Below are 21,301 nucleotides of genomic sequence, written 5' to 3' on the forward strand. Positions count from 1 at the left end.
TCAAAGCTAGCAATGCAAACCAAGTTCTCTTTCTCAAGAACAAATTGAAGGACATAAAGAAGGGAAGAGGTGAAGATATTCAATCCTACTTCATGAGGATTATTGAGATAAAAAATGATCTTCTTTCGATTGGAGAAGCTATTGCTGATAGGGAGCTTACTCTCATTGCCCTTGGAGGACTCCCTTGTGAATGGCACGTGTTCAACACTACTATTCTTAACAACGACAAGATTCCAGGTTTTGAAGAATTGCTGACCAGATGTTCTCAAGAAGAAACAAGGATGATGGAACTAGATATGCCTTCAAATAGGAATGATCCTACTGCATTCTCCGCTCATGCTAAAAAGAAGAACAATGTAGGTTCAAAGAAGCAATGTCAAGGAAGACCGGGTTTCAAGAATGGAAGGAAGGGAAGATGCTTCATTTGCAACAAGTTTGGCCACTATGCTAGGGAGTGTCCTAATAGAAGGGATACACCTCATGATGATGACAACCACAACAACAACAATTTCAGGGGCAACAACAATCAAAGGAATGGCAGATTCAAAAACAAAGGAAAAAGGAATGCTCTCGCTACTCAACATGGAAATGGTCGCCCTCCCAAGAGATCAAGAAACTCCAGGTATGATGAATCTAATGTTGTTGATAACAAGCAAAAAGAATTTTATCTTATATCTGCCCTCTCTACTGCATCTCCTCCGAACACTTTGGGAAATTGGTTGATTGATAGTGGATCCTCAAGGCACTTCACTGGGCATAAGGAAGCTCTTTCAAATCTAATTGAAAAGGATACAAATTTGGAAATTATCCTTAGAGACAATGCCACCTATCCCGTGAAGGGAGTTGGGAATGTTACTCTTCAATTGGATCAAGGTAACACCATTCATCTACAAGAAGTACTATATGTACCCGATCTAAAGAAGAATCTGGTATCTGTTTCGACAATAGAGGACAAAGGATTCAAGGTGGCATTCATCGGTGGAAAGGTATGTGTGTGGAATAAAAATTTCAAAGATGTATTTACACTTGGATTCAGGGTTGATAGCCTATATCAAGTTGGAGGAAGTCCCTTGGGAGCTATGTCTTGCGACACATCACTTCAATCCGAATTATGGCACTGGAGGTTTGCCCATCTACATTATAAGACTCTACTTGATGTGAGGAAGATGGTGACAGGTATGCCCAAATTTAAAGTAGAACATAAAGGTATTTGTATGGGGTGTGTCAAAGGAAAGCATACAAGGGGACCATTCCCCTCCATTGATAGCAATAGTACCGACATATTGTGATTGGTTCATTCTGATCTATTTGGTATGATGCTCGTAAACTCTTTGGGAGGATATTTATATTATGCTATTTTTATGGATGACTTCTCTCGCAAGGCTTGGATATATTTCTTGAAGAAGAAAGACGAAGCATTCTCATGGTTCCATTCTTTCAAAGTTTTGGTCGAAAATAAAACTGGGAAGAAGATCAAAATATTGAGGACCGATAATGGAACTGAATATGAATCAAATGAGTTCAATAATTATTGTAGAGAAGCTGACATTAAGAGAGAGACTACTACCACATATACTCTTGAGCAAAATGGTGTTGCTGAAAGGAAGAACCGTTCTATTGTAGAAGCCACTCGTGCCATGCTTCATGATCAAAGCCTTTTGAAGTTCTTATGGGCCGAAGTTGCAAACTCTGTCGTGTATGTTCAAAATAGATGCCGTCATCAACCGTTGGACTCCAAAACTCCTGAAGAGTTTTCACTAGTAAGAAACCTAATGTTTCTTAGTTGGAATTTTCGGTAGCCCTGTATATTTTCATGTGTCGAAAGAAAAGAGAAGCAAATTGGATGCTTCTGGGAAGAAAGGAACATTTGTGGGCTACAGTGAAACTTCTAAGGCATATAGAATCTATGTGCCTGGTCAAAGAGAAGTGGAGATAAGTCATGATGTCACCTTTGATGAGGATGCTGCCCTTGGGAAGATTAGTAACCTTCCTATTCCAAGGAAGGACAAAGAAGCAGATTCAGGAAAGCAGGGAGAACTGCAGGATGAGCCGATGCCCGATGCTAAAGGACTAATGGATCCCATTGATCCACCCCCTCATGAGCCCTCCTCCTAAAAAAGGAGACCCTCATGGCTTAGGGAAACTCTCGAAGATGCCGAGAGACATGTTTCACCTAGGGGACATTTCGTGAAGTAATAAGCTGAATAGGTACCAAGGGTATTTAACTGCAATGAGCACCATTGTTCAATCAGAGCCTTGCACATTTGAAGAAGCTGTAAAGCACCAAGTTTGAAAGGTTGCTATGAACGAAGAGCATGAGTTGATTATGAAGAGTGATGTTTGGGATGTGGTGCCTAGACCCAAGGATAAATCTGTTGTAACCTCGAAATGGCTCTACAAGATCAAGCATGGAGCTGATGGAAGTGCTGAAAAGTTCAAGGCTAGATTTGTTGCTCGAGGCTTCTCTCAAAAGGAAGGTGTGGACTACGATGAGATATTTGCACCTGTTGCTTGATATACCACCATCTGTTCGATTATAGCCCTTGCTGCCTCGCAAGGATGGAATCTACACCAGATGGATGTCAAGACCGCCTTCTTACATGGTTCAATTAAGGAGGAAGTCTATGTAGAACAACCCGAGGGGTTCGAAGTTCAAGATCGTCAGACACATGTATGCAGGTTGAAGAAAGCCCTCTATGGGTTGAAGCAAGCTCCCTGAGCTTGGTATGAGAGGCTTGGTATGAGAGGATCGACAACTATCCGATGAAGTTGGGATTTACGAGAAGTGAAACTAATCCGAACCTTCATTTTAAGGTTAAGAATGACAAAGCTCTCATCTTGGTACTTTATGTGGACAATCTCTTTTTAACAGGTGCATACCCTCTTATTCATCAATGTAAGAGGGAGTTGGCTTCCGAGTTCGAGATGAAGGACCTAGGATTGATGCAGTACTTCCTAGGGTTGGAGGTTTGGCAAAAGCCAGGTGAGATTTTCCTTTCTCAAGGAAAATACATCGTGAAGCTACTTGAAAGATTTGGGAGGGTGGATTGCAAGTTTGTGACTACTCCGATAAAACTTAACTTCAAGAAGCTATGCGGAAGTGTTGCTGGGCCTGATTTGGGAAATCCTTCTGAGTATCGTCAACTCGTGGGGGCCCTGATGTTCTTGGTGAACTCCCGTCTGGACATATGTTTTGCAGTGAATACATTGAGTTAGTTTATGGTCAAGCCTCATCACATACATTGGATTGTTGCCAAGAATATCTTGAGATATCTTTGGGGCACAAGCACTTATGGACTGAGATACAAGGTTGGGAATGTGAGGCTCCATGGTTACTCTGATGCAGACTGGGCTGGCATTGTGGTGGATCGCAAAAGCACATCTGGATGTTGCTTCTCTCTAGGTTATGCTTCGATATCTTGGATGAGCAGGAAGCAGAAGTTGGTTGCTTTGAGCACTATTGAGGCTGAATACATTGTTGCTAGTATGGCCTCCTATGAAGCTGTTTGGTTGAGGAAGCTCTTTAGTGAGCTGTTTGGGCATGTGATGGATACCACTGTGATCTATAGCGACAACAAAAGTGGGATTCATCTTTCTGAGAATCCTGTGTTTCATGACCGCTCTAAGCATATTGATATCAGGTACCACTTTATCCGGAATATGGTACAAAGGGGAGCAATAAGGCTCCGTCATATTGGGACTGATGATTAGGGCGCAAATATTCTTATGAAGCCCCAGGGGAAGGTCAAATTCTTAACCTTTCGTGAACGATTTGGAGTCGTGGAGAGACCTTGTTATGAGGGTTCCGTATGAGATGGATGTTGAGCTTTGGGAGCTCCAGGGGGCTTGGGGTACTTCATGGAGCGATGAGCGACCATAGGGTGAGTGGTTCACCCTCCTCTGTGATACCCCATGTTGAGATATGCATAAGATGAGTGGTTAACCTTCTCCTATGGCATATGAGCAGGATGAGTGGTTCACCTTCTTCTGCCGGTACATCCTACCCATGCAGTCTGGGACTCATGGGAAGTACCTCTCATCTGGCCAATGAGTAGAAAAATGAGGATAGGGACCATAGTACTACCAATGGACACATCGTGTACTACCGTACTCCCTATGCTAGGATGTTGATATTGATTTGGGATCAATGGAAACTGACTTCGGGTCAGTTAAGAGTGGTATGACACACTCTCGATTATTGGAGACTGACTTCAGGTCAGTGGAGAATGGTATGATACATTCTCGATCATTTCTTCTTTCTTCATGGTTCAGCAGAGCAAAGACAGGGATGGTACATATTGTCAGATAGTTTGGCAAGTGAAGTTCTCCCTAGTTGAGAGGGAGTGTTAAATTTGGCAACTAGGGCCAAACTTCACCTTGGACAGCTCATATGAGGCAACTAATATTTTTATTGGATTCCTCTCTTCGAGAGGTGTATGATTGATCTAAAGATCATCTCATTCTGACATGTACAAATAGAATTATGAATTTATTTTGTTTATGGACAAATTGTCAAGGTTGGCTAGCAAACTAATATAGGCTCAGAAGCCCAACAGTCACGTTTATTCATCCTCAATGTTGCATATAAATAGAAGGGTCCTCCTTCTCATTTAGACACTTCACTCACTCACATATCTCTCTTTCCTTCATTGATTGGGTATGGATTTCTGAGGCAGCTCTCCACACGTGCGAAGAAGGGCAATTCTGTTCCTGCATTGACCAACGTTGACCGAAGTTGCAGGAAGGGTGTTTGACCAGTGTTGACCAAGAGCGTTGACTTATTTGACTATGGTTTTGTGAGGGTTATCTTTGTTTGGGAAAGACGCATTTTTGGACACAAAACGAGGCAAACCGTACTGTTTTGCCCAATGTTGACGGTAGAAGGGTTTGACTGCAGCGTCGACTTTCGTTGACTAGGTTTGATTGGATATTTTCGGACCGATTTTTGGGCTGATTTGACTTGTTGTTTGAGGCCGAGTTGACCAAGTTTGACCGAGCTATTTTGGAGGTCAAACTCTGCCCTGTTGACTAGTGTTGACTTTTTGGTTAGGGCTTTCTGTAACTATTGTTTGTTGGGACAGATTTCACTGTGATTGGGCAAATGATTATTGCATATTGTACTCTCTCTCTCTCTGCTGAACTTTTGAAGAATAATAAGAAGAATTGATCGAAGGGTTTCCCCACATTGGGGTTTGTCCCTGGCTTGTCTTCTACTGTTATTGTTTATGTTCTATCTGCATTTTACTATCATGTTGATGTGATTGCTAATCTGGATATTGATATTGGGCTAATAAGAAAATTCAAGTAAAATTGATCTTAAGCATAGAACATACCATTGTTATCTAAAATTAACACCAATACAATATCATCCAACAAAATAACCCAATAACATTCAGAAATATGTTTCCAGCATCAATATATATCAAAGACAACTTTTCCTGTTTGCGGTCAACTTCGATCAACGGTCAAATCTCAGTCAAACTTTCCAGTCGTAGGGAGGAGGAGTTGTGCGAGCGACTGAAGGCTTCCAGTCACTCCCTTGAGCCTGCAAGCCAGCGACTGCAGCTGAATTTGTCTTGTGACGAGCCAACGACTGTAACCGAAAGCCCTAGAAACAAATGCGAGCTTCAGACCCTGTAATTTCGAACCTTTGCTAGCTTATTTTGTCGTCCAAGCCTCATACTTGTGCGAATCAATCAATGAAGAAGAGAAGAAGAAGATGCTTAGTGTCCGAATGAGCTTAAGGTCACTTGTATTTATAGGCTTCCAAGGGTGACCAATTTACTATTAGGGCTGACCTGTCCAAATGTGCATATGTGGGCTTTTCTTCATAAGCACACTTTCCCTTGTCCAAATTTGACGCTTTTTAGGTTGATTTTGGTCCTCTCGAAAAGAGGAATTTAATGCAGTCATCTTCTCCATCAAATGGGCTATCCAAAGTGGAATTTGGCCCTAGTTTCCAATTTTAACACATTAATCTCACTCGTTGATCTTAATCAAGTTGCATAAGCAATAGTTTCCTTGCCCTTCGTCTTCTAGAACTTGTTGTTCTAACAATTTTCCCCTTTTCCATCCATCTTTAGAGACTACCCCCTTTAGCTTGTCTAGGAGAGAGCTTAAACGAAGTGAGTAGGGATTAGACTGACAACCCCTACTCTAAGCGTTGCGCCACAAAGTTTATACCTTGTGGGGTTGGAAACTTTTTCCGCACTTAGGTGTACAACTTGGGCGACAATAGGCTCCAACCCTAAAAGAAGACACAAATAAGAGAGCTAGCACTTTCAGTTATATTGCAGCCTTGTTCTTGTGTAATGCAGGAGGCTGGGGCATGATGTTGAAGTGCTATATGAGTAGCATTGCTTGATGAGTGAGGGAGTCTTGAGCTTGGTGTGATACCTTGCTTGAAATAAGATGTGTATTGTATACTTGATGTTCCATGAAAGTCTTGTTGCTTGTTTGATGCAAGAGTTTAATACCTAAGGTTTGATGACTTAATTCCTTGGATGGACTTGAAGCCTAGGGTTTGATGACTTGATTCCTAGGATGGACGTGAAGACTTGGAGACTAGCACTAGAGTTATCTTGTAAGCCTTGAAATTGTGTGATGCAGGTTGGCTAGGGTTTGTAAACTTTAAGGAAGACAATAGCACTAGTTTGTAGACATTGGAAATGGTAAAATGCTTTCCTTAGAGCTTGTGTGAGGCAAGCTTATTGAAAGACTAAAGTGTGGACTTCTTGGTGTTGATGCTAGCTTGTTGTGGAGCCTTTGGAGTCACTAATTAGCTTGGTGGGGTGCTTTACTGGGCTTTTGTATTGCTGTTAGGGTTTTCTATTTAAGGTGGATGCCCTGATTAGGTTTTGGAGGCATTGGAGAGTCATAGCTTGTAATAAGATTGAAAGGGTATTTTGTAGTGGATTGAGATAAACTGTTGCTATGTACTTGTAACTTCGTTCATATGTATATTAAGTGTACTTTGCTGTCAAAACTGTGTACTTGCTGATCCGATTTTGAGCTGATATTCTCAGATTTTGCTGAGTGATATGACAAGCATATAAAAGCTAAGGGGGCAGATTTGTGGCTTTAACAAATCTACCATGAATAATATATCTGTTATATGTTGGGAATTGTGCTGTAAGGGCTGGAAACATAGTTCCCTCATGTACAATTGTTCAGTTATTTTTTTTTGGGCTGCCTTGAGGATTTGGTTGGACATAAGTCAAATATATACTGCTGTAACTTTAATTTCAGTTTCAACCTTAAGGCTGAAAGTTCACAGGAAATTATATCCAGGGAACCTCAATGTTGAGGTGAAATCTCCGAATTTGTATTGAGCGTGGATTCTTGAAATTATCTCACTTGTTTTGTCAGTTCCAATGAAGTGTGATCGACAAGTGCTCATTACCCAACTACTGGGCATTTTTTTTGCTAGCAATAGAATATTGTTATTTTAGCCATGTGCAACCTTTTTGGCAATTAGTTAGCCTTGTGCATCATTTCAAAGGATGCAGAAGGCTATAATTAGGGGCCAATGCTATCAAACTGTTTTGAATAGACTAAAACCTCCAGGGAAACATCCATTGATTGTGATGCATTATACTACATAAATAAGAGTCTTGACCACTTGATAGAATGATATCCAAAGTTAAAAGTAGTGACGAGTCATGTAAAACAGAAAGTCAACAATTGTAGATTATCTCAAAGTTCATTCTGATATATAACAATCTTGTTTATAAAGAGTGGATTAACAGATGATCAATGCTCTGCTTGTGGAAAGGCTGAAACAGTTAAGCATGTCTTCTGGGATTATAAGATCACAAAATTTTTATTTCATGCTAACTTACGGTACTGTGTTGAGAGTTTCAAATTGTCTTTTTCATCCTCTCTTTGAAAAGAGTTTAGTCAAAAGCCTTTCTTTTTCATGTTGCATCTGGTCCATTCTTTATCTGGAGATTCAATTGATTATTGGCTGTATAGAGGGGAGATGCGATGCATGACTGAATGTTTGCTTTTTGTTCATTTAGAGACAATAATCCTGGTGATACTTTAGAATATGCCATTCAAGCATTTTCATTATGTAATCATGAAAGAGCACTGTCTGTTTCTAAATATTTTTGCGAGCATGATTAAAGCATCAGTCAAAATTATTATATTCAATTCCAAGGACTTTTAAATGTGATGGATTATTGTTTGTTTACATGTATTTATTGTGGTAATAGGATCAAGAGTCTTTTTGCATGCATGAACTGCATTCGTTGCATTCTCTCAAAGGTCAAAGCTCAAGAAACATAATATAAATGTGAGAGCTTCAGTGTTTAGTTCAAGAACTTTTTTGTCCCAAGCAACATAATGTTATTTAAATTCACTAACTTGAAATCTTACTTCATCCTTTTTTCTTCTTTTAAGCCAGAATATGAATGAGGAAGATTTGGAGAAGCTGCTTGATGAGTATGGTGAGGTTATTTATACAAACCCTCATCGGAGTTCCCCTAGTGCAGAGGCAAATGATGATGCCGAGAGCTTATCACGTAAGTCAAAGTTTCACATGTGCAGTGATGTATTTCTCTCCATTATCAATGCAGGAGAATGGGTAGAGACCGTGTGAGAGAAAGGGAGTTATGTTATACATGAACTTTGTATTTAGATTTTATATTTATTATCTAAATAAATAAATAAATAATCTAATATTAAAGTCACGGCCAAGCTAGACACCAAATTGGTGTATGAAACCCCCTTGTTTGTGGGACAAGGGGTCCCCCTTCTGTGCAGTGATTTGACTGCTAAAGTCTATGGAGGTGTACATACTCTACTCCTCTCTGGGTTTGAACATGTGACCTGATAGGATGAAACACTTGTTACTAACCATATATCTTTTGAATTGTGTTATTCAAATTTTTCTTAACCATAATCCTTATTTTTTTGTTGTTGCTGAAAAACTGATTAAGTTACATACAATGAAGAAAAATGGTTCAATGGAGTCCATCCATATATATGTTATACCAGTTGGCTTAAACCAAAGTTTTTCCTAAATGATTGATGAATCGTAGTTGTTCAGTTGCTGTAGCTCTGGCAAAGGCTGCAAATGATGTGAAGGCAGTCGATATTCAAGTTTTATGTGTGAAGCCTCTAGTATACTGGACACGCTTTTTTATCATTGCCACGGCATTTTCACGTCCACAGATTGATGCCATAGGGTAAGTGGAACAGATGACTGCATTTATATAATTGATAAACACATCTGATAGTTTGCTCAGACAACAAAAGTCGTAACGTTGGTTATGTCTTCTTCTAATCTCACAGGTCGAAAATTCGTGATATAGCAGAACAGCAGTTTAAGATTGCTCCTAGAGGAGATACTAAACCTAATTCATGGACACTACTAGACTTTGGTAAGCTCTCTTATGAGTTTCAACCATCTATTTTCATGTCTTCCAGGTTTATATCGGAATCTTGTGGTACTTACTTTGTCCCTAAACTTAAGTCATGTCTGTTTATGCCACCAACAGCAAAAGTAGATCACATTGGCTTTTGAACTCCCGTCCTTAGTGCACCTCTAAGGAAAATCAAACAAAAATTCACAATGAAAAATCTGTTTGCTATATCAACTTTGAAAAATTTATGCAAAATGTATGAAACAAATAAATTTAAACATCCAGAGTAAAAAGGGGATTTTCTTCCACATTGTTCAGGCAGTGTCATGGTCCATTCCTCTTGTATGACTATGAACTCCTTTAGGGATGCAATTGTTTTTGAGTATCTTATTATTTCTCTTTGTAACTGCAGTTTGATTTTTTTTTTCAGTAGCTACATATTGATTCTTTAATGATGCCTTTCATGTGATAGTTTATATAGTTTAATGGCCATATTATAGAGCTAATTTTGGTGTATATATTTCATAGTACCTTTATGCTAGTGATTTAAAAAAACGACATAAGAAATTAACAAAGTCACATTTGCTTTTACTTTGGTGACATTTGTTGCCAAAATATATGTTATAATTATCAATGTAGCACAAATGTACACCTTCAGCCCCACAGCACCCATCACCCATCCTTGTGGGCAGTTCAAATCCCAGATCAAGGGCATTTGGAAAGTGATGGTGAACATTTGAAACAATGTGGGCACATTGAAAAAGGAAACAATATCAAACTCCATTCATCATGTTGTGGCAATATCTGCATACTTATAATCTTTCTTAATCAATGCATTCAAGACTGTTAAGCATCCTCATTTCATAAGATAGGTCCCATTCTTTAAAATATAGATACCTTATCAGCAATCAATGTTAGCAGCATATTCATGCATTTTTCAGGATTTTAGTGCAAAGTCCATAACACAAATTTAATAACATTCTGCTTTTGATAAAATGCGACATCTTTTCAGGAGAAACACAGGTTTGATCAATGTTCAGTACTGGCCTTATCTTGCCTAAATTAGGATGCTGTCATTTGAAATGACTTTTCCTTATATAGATCAGTAGGTTTATATGTGAGTTTCATCACTGAAATTGTAGGGACGTGGCTCCTTCAATAGTCATCATAACTGCCCTTGATAGTTTCTTCAAGGATCCTTAACAAATTAGACCTTTTGATATATTCTTATGATCCCGACCTTGATAGGAGACCTTATATTCCAAGCGTTGAACCGCAGACTTGTAACTTTGTTGGTCTTTTTGTAGGTCCATATTTCCATGTTTAACTTCTTACTGTAGTATGCTTGCATGGGAACGAAGTCTTGCTTGGTGACCAAAACATATCTTCATTACTTTAACCTTGTCATTTATGCTAGAGCATCCTTCCTTAGAAAATATCAGTTCTAGTAGCATGAGATTCATGAAACACTTTAGACATCAGTCCCATCCCTTATTTTATGTACAGTGCCTTGCACAAAGGATGTCTTATCTTCAGACAGGGATGTTTTGAAACTTACTTGTGGCTGCTTCCTTCAAGGTGACACCAGCTCAGCTCCTTAAGAAAATCAAAGGACTGTTTAAGACTCCTTTGAACCTGTCTCAAAGCAATAGCTTGTTCAAGAAATCGTATTCAATCAAAGTTTGAGGTCTTTGCTCGTAGCTTTCCGAAGAGAGACAGAATCCAGATGACATCAATAACTTGACATATGGATTTGAAATATTTTAATAAGTAATTGACTTAGTTCTCAGCTTGTCGAGAATTTTCTTGACCATCTTCTTAGACTTTTCGAATCTGATTCAAGTTCTGAGGAAACTCGATCAAAAAGGAATTTTTGGCCTTCTCACAATATCATCACAATCTTGAAAAGAATTTTCAGTTATTAGATCTGTGATGGCATTTGATTAGTTTTCTAAGGACTATTCTGAGACTCTCGGCCTCTTGCACCCAAATTTTGCTTTTGAGAAAATTTCGGGCTTTTAAGGCTGTGATTGAGGCTTCTTGGTGTACTGAGTGTTGAAAATTGTAACTAGGTCCGGTCTTCATAATACTTTATGTACTCTTGATTTATGTATTTGATTATTATTATTATTTTATAGCATAGGTTTCAAGGTCAAGTTTAATTTGTTCTAGGTCAAAGCACCCATTGTGTGCTTCTAGGTTTTGTCATAGAGTCAAGAAGTCAAAAGAGTCATTGTCACATGTATTAGACCCTATTGGGCATTTTGTAACAAGTCAAAAGAATTTATTTTGAGTCAAAAGTGTCAAAATACCCCTCCAAGACCAAGTCGGCTTAGCAATGAAGAAGTTGGCCTCATTAGGGCTATTCGTCCTCCTTGGAAGCCTATATATAAGAGACCATTCGACCTCATTTGGACATTCACTCACTCATTCGATCAAGGAAGCAAGAACAAGAAGCAAGAAGACAAGTGAAGGTCTAGAAGGAAGAAGGAAGACAAGAATTTCGATTTTTTTCTCTCTATCTCTCACACGTGTGAAACAGGCTAGGGTTTTTGTAGCTACAAGGTTGAAGTTTCTCAAGAAGCAAAGAAGGGACGAAATCCAAAGAAAGGTCAACTTGATCACCTACAAGCCTTTGAAGAAGAAGCAGCCCAAGCGAAGAAAGGAGGAAGCCTAAAAAGACCTAATTCATCCATGTGCGAAGTTGTAGGGGGCTGAAGATTACAGATTTGCAGTGAGGGCCGAATTTTGTAGTTGGGAGTAGAAGTTGTGCATTTGGAAGAGATTTGACTTGATTTGACTTGGTAAGAAGCACATCCTTAAGAAGGTTTGACTTGGCCTTGGAAGGGTCTTGGTCTTGGTCTAAAGGTCTTGGAATTCGTCATTTGAAGAATCTATAAGAAGAGGAGATTTTTGTGGGTTTTCCTCTCTAGGAGAGGTTTTGGCCTTGGCTAGCAGCCTACATCTTGTGTTCTTGTGTACTATTGATCATCATGTTTTGGTAGTTTGTTTGATGATAAGAAAAAGATAATGATAAGAGAAGAAGTTAATAATAAGAAAAAGTAAAAGAATATCACAAGCAATTTTCAAATCAAAGAGAAATCACTTCAATTATAGCCCTATTGATTTCTCAACACTGAGGTAAAATTTGAAGCCTTTCTCAGCCTTCTGTCATAAGTTCTGAGCCTTCTTCGATTGAGGCCTAACTTCCAACCCTCTTGGCCTACCTAATTTGATAGACTTCTTTGGCCCTTATGTAGATGGACTGAGGCTTAGGGCTTCGATCTTCTTTCAAAAATAACATACAAGTCTTTGTTCCTTTTACTAGGACTCTTTTCAACAGACTTTCGACCTTCTAATATTTGATTAGGGCTTGGTCCCTTTACTAGCATACTTCGGCCTTAAGAATGTATCTTTGATCAATCTTTTCCGAGATACTTGACCTTCTTGAATTCACATTGCTATCAACTAAGGATTTTGATTTTCTAGGGCACAAACAAATCTTAGTCTCTTTTGGATCTACTCCTTCCTTTTCAAAACTTAGACTGTGGTAAACAAGTTGATTACTTCAAGGTTGCTCTTATACCCTAGCTCTGAAACCATGTTTATTTTTCGTAGGATCTTCTTGCCTGATAATTACTTCTTATAATATCTCGCATTAATCTTTTCTTGCGTTCAAATTCATCATAAAGCAATTACACAAAAGATATCAACTGTAGAAACAAAATACCATAGAGAGACAACCAATCAAGAAACACAAGAGTTTACTTTGGGAAAATCTGCATGGGGGGAAAACCCAACAACCTTTTTCCTTAGAGAAACCATTAAGTTCAATGAAGATACATCCAATCATATACAAGGTCAAACTGACCAACAATATAGCTAGGTCAAACCTAATCAATTGCCCTCTAGACAAGACAATTTGCTGTCCAACAAGTTTGGCCTTCTTCTTCTCTGAAGATAACTTAGTTCTGCTACCTAGATAACCCCAAAAGCTTTGCCACATATTCATCCTTCACTTGCCTCATATTTGACTTCTTTGCTTGCCTAAGAAAGACTTCTTTGCTTGCCTTAGACCTCTTCTTCGCTTGCCTTGGATAGATTGAGTTTCTTTCTCTTGGAGGAGGACAAAATGGTGTGTATATATAGTCTCTTGAGAGGACGAATGGGTGCATCTAGAAGCTGGGCCAACTTGTTCTTGTAGGAGGGTCGACCAGGTCATCTTGGAGTCAAAATCAAATTTAAAATTCACAACTTTTCTCTTTTAAATCTGACATGAAGAACATGTCATATATTTTATCTTTTGACAATAGCATGAAGAACATGCTTTATATTTAACATTATAAATACATCAAGGGCTAAAGTATTGATTATGAAGACCGACCATAGCTACAAAATTCAATATGAAGCACTTGATCTTTGACATATCCTTCTTCTTCTGATCTTGAATTGGAGTGGTTCTTCTACCTGTGTTCTTATTATCAAACTTTCCAAACTTTCTTCTTCTTTTGCCTTTTCTTACATGAGCTGCAAGGGCTTGAGTTTCTTTATCCTGAGGTCTTTGCAAGTTGTCCTTGGATGATAATCTGGCCTCTTCTTGGACACAATCAGTCCATAGCTTATCGAACATGGGTAGCTTATCTCGTGCACAAATTCCCTGAACAAATGGATTCCATGAGAAAGGAAATTCATTGCAAGTCACTGTAACAAGCTCTGCATCATCAATGGTATCTCGAATGGCTCCAAGTTCATCTCTCAACCGAGGGACTCATAAGATAAGAGACAAAAAAATGTCATCTAGTCATCATTATACTACGAAGTTGATGCCTCAAAACCTACGGTCAATTGCATGTTGAATTTTCTAAGTCTATTTGTTAGAAAATTAATCTGTATTCTGCTGGTTTATTTCTTCTACTTATAGCTTCTGAATAAGTTATTTAAAACATATAAATAACGAAATAAACACAATACAGTCTCAACATCTACCGATCATCAACTGAAAGAAAACAAACACACAAGTGACACCGTAATTTTTGAACAAATCCCGAAAAAACCCAATGCGGGAAAACCAATGCAGCTATTATGAGGGTTTATTATTATGCAGTATTTCCTTGAGTACAATTGGGTGCCTAACCGGCTCACCCGACAAAGAAAAAATACACGGAAGCAATACCTCTCTATTCGGAAACTGGTATTCAGAAAACCTGTCTCATGAAACCCTCTCTAGTGAATCTGAAGCTTTGCATTGGCCCTTTTGGCCTCTATGTCAGCCCTCTGAGGCACTGCGCTGGTCTCTTGGCGCTGTCTCTGCCTCTCTGTCCAGTACTCACTGCCCCTCGCTGCTGATCATTGATTCGACTTTGCTTAGCAACCTCGCTCTAGCAAAACGAATGACTGATCACTCTGGTGCATCTTCCAACTAACCCTCAAGCCTCCTTTTATACTTTTCTCGTTGGTTCTTCAACGACCGAGATTAAATCTCTAATCAACGACTAAGATTAGATTTGGCTTGATCCATGACTTTTGGAACCTTCTAACCTAGTTTTATATTAATATCCATTAATATTTTATTTTTCCTAAGTTTAGACTTAGGAACTCCATTAAAAATATTAATTATTTTAATATCTTCCAAATCGGGTACAATCTGTCCAAACCATTTGTGGGTCTTGGAGATCTCATGTGCTTTAGCCTCTCCACCAATTTTCATGGGTAAAGCACATCCGATGCTATCCCAAATCAACACTCCCTCTTAGCGAGGACTGTGCTTTAGTAATACTCCTCACTAAGCATCACTCTGATTATCTGGCACCGGTACCTGTGCTGATGCTAGGCCTCCCTGCCCAACATCCTCTGCACTGCTGCATCCTGTACTGTTGCGCACGACCCTGTCACTGCCACTGCTGCATTCGTGCAACAACTCCCTTTGCATCCGTGCTGCTGCTGGTCCATCCTTTGCATATGCACTGCATCCCCCTCTCATCATGCTACATTGTGCTACTGCACTGCAACTCAGTTACTGAGAAGTAAGTAACTGATCCACCCAACTTCTGACATCCCTGTCAGGCTAGAAACACTCCCGATGCTGAAGCTCTCTCTGCCGCTAACAAGTGCTCCCTCTACTGACCTCTGCGCTATTGCAACAACTCCTTGCATCTCGCACCGCTGCAAACCTCTCTGTGCCATCCTGCACTGTTGCAACACTCCTGTGCCTCTCGCATTGTTGCAACCTGCTAGCCTCGCACTGTCCGGGGACTCCTGCACTATAACACTCTTTGCTGCTTCATCTGCACCTATCTCTACCTACATCCGCCAGGCCTACTACTCCTCTTCGGGGCTCCCGTAGCAAAGTATAATCCAAGAGGTTGGGTACCTCAAGGATCCTGCCCCTCATCGCCTGTAGTCTTCCTGATTACAGCTCGATGTCTCCCCACCTCTTCTCTAGAGGTACATGAGCACTCATTGCACAATCGTCATCCTCTTTGACCTCCTTCTCTGCCTTCGCTGGCGTTGCCTTAGAGTCAGAAGTCTCTCCCTTACTCTTCTTCCTCAGACACTAGTTTGCATAGTGACCTAGTTCCCCATGATGGAAGCACTTGACCTTGGAGAGGTCCTTCTTTTTCCTCTTCTCTTGCTTTCCCGCAAATGCCAGAGCTGCATCCTCTTCCTCCTCCTTCTTGATCCTCACTCCTTTGTTGCTGCTTTCTGCCTTGTTTGACTGCCTGATCTTCTCTCGGCGAAGAGCCGCCCACAATTCTTCCCAATCTGGAAGATCTGCCCTGCCCAATATGCTTTGGACAAATGTCTCCCACTCCTTGGAGACTGTGTTAAGTGCGGTCCTCACCAACATCTCCTCATCCGGCGTGGCCCTTATGCAAGTCAGCTGGTCCTGGATCTCCTTCGACCAACCGAGGAAGTGATCTATCTTCTCCCCCTTCTGCATCTGGTATGACCGTAGCTGATTCTCAAGTAACATCTTCCTCTGTACGGAAGTATGCTGGTACAACTTCTTCAAGGCGTCCCACATTTCATTTGTCGTGTCCTTCTCGGCAATATGTTGGACCACATGATCCTTGACCCCATCAAGGATGATGCACTTCGCCTTGGCCATTGCCTCCTCGTACTTTTCATTTTCAGTGGGGTCAATTGGGTTCGCCACTGTTCTCAAGGCGAAGGCTTTGTTGCGATGTCTGTCTAGAATGGACAAGACCTTGGCCTTCCAGACCACAAAGTTGGACGCTTCGTCCAGCCTGTCTTGATCCCTCAGCCCATTCACGACCATCTCTTTGCTCTTCTCTGTCGACTCCTTCGAGTCTCTCTACTTCCTGCCTGGAAGTTCTTTGTTCGACTCCTGCTGAGTCTACTTCCCATCTGGAAGTTCTCTGTTCGACTCCTGCTGAGTCTCTCTACTTCCCGTCTGGAAGTTCTCTGCTAGACTCCCTCTGAGTCCCGATTTCCCTCCTGGAAATCCTTCTGCCAATCGTCAAGTTGCCCCTCTCCGATCTTCTGTGCAACTGCAACACTGATCCAGATTCCTTGGCTAGAAATTTGCCTCGGTAGCAACTCCCTCTACCTTGGTTTTGCCCTGTTAGGTACTGTTCTAACCACAATACCCCACCAGCTTCGCTCCCGCAAACTGCCCACAGCTTCCTATGCCCCAACAATTGAAGGACTGAGCCTCTAGGCTCTGCGCAATCTCGACACTGGCAAAACAACTCCCTCAGCCAACTACGTCAACCCTCCTGGTCTCTGCGTGGCTCTGTGTGAGCCTGTTTCTACCCTCCTCAGGCTCTTCATTGGCCTTTCTCTGGCCCGGACTGATGGCGAAGTCCCTCTGCGTCAACCCTTCTTTTGTCGCTTCTGCAAGGATCAACTTCTGTCACTCGGGACAACTGATTCTGCTGCAAATGCTCTGCTTAGCTGATGCCTTCAGCATTCCTGTGATTTGCAACCACGCTCTGATACCATGTTGAATTTTCTAAGTCTATCCATTAGAAAATCAATCTATATTCTGCTGGTTTATTTCTTCTACTTGTAACTTATGAACAAGTTATTTAAAACATAAAAATAACAAAATAAACACAATACAGTCTCAACATCTACAGATCATCAGCTGAAAGAAAACAAACACACAAGTGACACCGTTATTTTTGGACAAATGTCCCTGGAAAAACCCAATGCGGGAAAATCGGTGCAACTATTCCGAGGGTTTATTATTGTGTAGTATTTCCTTGAGTACAACTGGGTGCCTAACTGGCTTACCTGATAGAGAAAAAATACACGACAACAATACCTCTCTAGTCGGAAACAGGTATTCAGAAAACCTGTCCCACGAAACCCTCTCCAGCGACTCTGAGGCTTTGCGCTGGCCGTTCTAGCCTCCGCGCCAGCCCTCCGAGGCACTGCGCTGGTCTCTTGGCACTGTCTCTGCCTCTCTTTCTAGGACTCACTGCCCCTCGCTGTTGATCACTGATTCGACTTTGTTTAGCAACCTCGCTCTATCAAAACGAATGACTGATCACTCTGGTGTATTTTTCAACTGACCCTCAAGCCTCCTCTTATACTTTTCTCGTTGGTCCTTCAACGGCCAAGATTAAATCTCTAATCAACGACTAAGATTATATTTGGCTTGATCCATGACTTTTGGAACTTTTCTAACCCATTTTTATATTAATACCCATTAATATTCTATTTTTCCTAAGTTTGGACATAGGAACTTCATTAAAAATATTAATTATTTTAATATCTCCCAAACCGGGTACAATCTGTCCAAACCATTTATGGGTCTTGGAGGTCTCATGTGCTTTAGCCTCTCCACCAATTTTCATGGCTAGAGCACATCTGATGCTACCCCAAGTCAACATTGCAGTCAAAGGCCTCTGGTCAGATCTGGTCAAGCTTCTGCTGTCATGCTTGGTCAACTTCAATCGATTAGCTGTGGTCAAACATATTTGATTTCTCACGTGTGCAACCTTAAGAAAGCTTGTCAAACTTAGTGATGACGAGAGAGAACGACTTGCTATTCGTTGGTCTCCAAATGAGGCATGTTAACATCTTATTTATACACATCCAGGGGGTGTGATAGCCCAGGGGGCACATCCCTTCACAGGCTGACTGACTTAACCTTTTCTTGGTTGACTTGTCTTAAAAAAAATAAAATTTACATAATTTTTCTAGGGCCAACTTGGAGACACTTTAGTCATCCAGGAATACCTCCCGATGCTGCACAAAAATCAACACATTCATGTCTTCCTGATTATATGGAGTACAAGGCAAGACCAATGTTGCAAACATCGCAATCAAGATTAAATCGGAGAGGATCCAAAATTCGAAAAAATAGGGAAAAAATTGGTAAAAGTCGGCAAAAAATTGCAAATACATTTTTTTTTTTAATATCTAAAGCATCCACAACATAAAATAAATGCATTGACACATAAATATGATAAAAGAACTAATATATAAGATATGTAATATCATTTCTAGTGCTACATCACACATAACAATCAATCATGTCCTGAATACTAAATCCTGAGTCCCAACTCAGCCTCAAAATATCAAAAAATATAATAATGTATCTCATATCATGAGCCATAATGTCATATACAATGAAATGAACCAAATAACTAATACTATTGATTTCCTCTGCCCCTCTTGCGAGAAAATGCAACAACTTTCCCTCTAGATGTAGATGGCGGTGGAGCTGGCAATGGACTCTGCTGTTCTCTAGAAGTTGAAGAACTAGGAGCTATGGGAGGTAGACCACGTCCTCTACTGGTGACAGGGGTAGCTTGGGTAGGTGTTGTCACCTCCTCCTCCTGGTGCTCCTCCTCCTCCTCTACCCCCTCCACTACCTCCAACGCTGACCAATCAGGGGCTGACTCCATGATAGGCTTCTTGGCCTCAACCCTCCATGCAATAGTGGTGTCATTCCCATCCAGTGAGATGGCCTCGACATCAGGTGTCCTCTCAAGTTGCCTCACCCACAACTGAAGACAGTAGTAGACGTAGACAATGTCATTAAGTTGCTGGGACTCCAACCTGTACAAGGGTCATAAATTAATAAATTATAAATAATAAAATAATAATTATAAAAAATATTATTTAATGAATTCAAAAAATTAATTGGAAATTTGGAATATTTTAACCTGTTGCGCTTCTTGGTGTGTATTTTTTTAAATACACTCCAGTTGCGCTTGCATCCCAAGGAGCTACATGTTTGGCTGAACACTCGAATGGCAAGCCTTCAGAGATTGGGTAATTTGCCACCATAGCTTCTCCACTATGCATCTACAACAAATAGGATAAAAATAAGAAAAAAAATGAAATTTGAAAGTTGAAGCAAAGTATGAACTTGAAGAGACAATGAAATTTGAAACGAACTAAAGCTTACCTAGCATTTTAGTCTTCCTATCCACAACAACCATGTCAAAGTTGAATGTGCCACCTGCCATCTTGTATATTTCCATTTCTTTGGGAATTTCTGCACGTTTTGTTGGAGATGACACCATCCTTTGAACACAAGTGAAGAATCCATCCATGACCTCAACATCAAATAAGAAACCATAGGAGTAAGCAAATGCGGGGTTCAGGTAGATCCCTGCAACATGAATGGGATGATGGAGTGTATTGTTTCATTGTTCATCAATCACTTCCCATAGGAGTTGTTGTTTCTCAAACCCCTCATCCCCCTTATCATCATAATAGGCTTGAATGGATTCTTGGACCTATCCATGGCCATATACAAGTAGTCCATTGTGGGCTTGTCTCCATCAACTAATCGAAGAACCTTTACCAAAGGTTCAGTAATGCTACACACCTCTTGCACTCCTGTCCAGAAGCTTTCTTGGTATGAAACTAACTTGCATATGGCCACTCCCTCTGGTTTGCGACTAAATGCTAAAACACGCCACTCCTTTGAAAAAAACATTCTCTTCACATCCCACATAGAATTCAAGAGGGATTGAAGAGATATGAAACTGGTGGCAAATCGTGTAATGGCAAGGTGCACCAACTCCTTGTTGTTGGTGAATGTTCTCATCAAATGAAGCACAGATGCATGATTATATATAAATTTTGTAATGCTTTTTGATGACTCAACAATATCCTTGACAAAAGGAATTTTTCCTATGTCCTCCAACATCAAATCAATGCAGTGTGCAACACAAGGTGTCCAAAATAAGGTAGGATGCCTCTCCATAAGCATCTTGCCAGCAACAACATAATTTGCAGCATTGTCCGTTATGACTTGGACAACATGTTGTGGACCCACCTCCTGAATGAACACATCCAACAAATCACATAATAACCGTGCATCTTTGATATGTGTAGATGCATCAACAGATTTCATAAACATTGTCCCCTTGGGACAATTAACCAAGAAGTTAATAAGGCTTCTACCCTTTTGATCAGTCCAACCATCTGACATCACAGTGCATCTTGTGTGTGCCCATGATGCCCTAAACTCCTCCAATCTCTTAGTGTAGTCAACCTTTTCATTTTGAAGAATGCGCCCTCTAAAGTCATCATAAGAAGGGACTTTGTACCCTGGGCCAACAATAACAATAGCATCAACCGCGGGCTGGAAAAATAGATTGTTCCTTGCAACGCTGAAAGGAATATCACTCCAAAGAAGAAACTTGCCCAACAACTTGTCAGCTTCTTCTTTCTCCCTTTTTTTAATAACTGAAGAGATAGATGGTTGTGAACCAAGTGTGGTTCTAGGAACAAAAAATGATGAGGTAGCTACAGGGTTGGCTGTAGATGCTGATGGTGAAGTAGAACTAGTACCACTCTCATGTTCACCTCCCAATCTTGACACTCTACTCCCTGCTAGTTGACTCTTCAGAGCTGACTTGGACAATTTGGTTTGCTTTATTTCTTCCAATGATCTGAGGGCTCTTCGGATGATTTCTGGATTTGTATTTGTGCAAGGCCCT

The 21,301-nt window shown here is 40.4% G+C and overlaps 1 protein-coding gene across 3 annotated transcripts in view; it reads left to right on the forward strand.

Annotated features, from left to right (window-relative positions):
• The window catches only part of LOC149144410 (protein Iojap, chloroplastic-like), a 116,906-nt gene that overhangs the window by 41,457 nt on the left and 54,148 nt on the right, over positions 1–21,301 (forward strand). For all 3 annotated transcript variants that reach the window (XR_016264754.1, XM_089449358.1, XM_089449357.1), the window contains exons 2-4: positions 8,408–8,525; positions 9,053–9,191; positions 9,298–9,386. Coding sequence is in view for 2 of the 3 variants with exons in the window: in XM_089449358.1 (XP_089305484.1) it covers positions 8,408–8,525; positions 9,053–9,191; positions 9,298–9,386 (346 nt within the window). In the remaining variant the exon portion in view is untranslated. The remainder of the gene's footprint in view (positions 1–8,407; positions 8,526–9,052; positions 9,192–9,297; positions 9,387–21,301) is intronic.

The sequence above is a fragment of the Pinus tabuliformis genome, chromosome X (assembly GCF_031772625.1).
Source record: "Pinus tabuliformis cultivar Carrire ecotype Pingquan chromosome X, CPIR1, whole genome shotgun sequence".
In the NCBI taxonomy this organism is placed as follows: Eukaryota; Viridiplantae; Streptophyta; class Pinopsida; order Pinales; family Pinaceae; genus Pinus; species Pinus tabuliformis.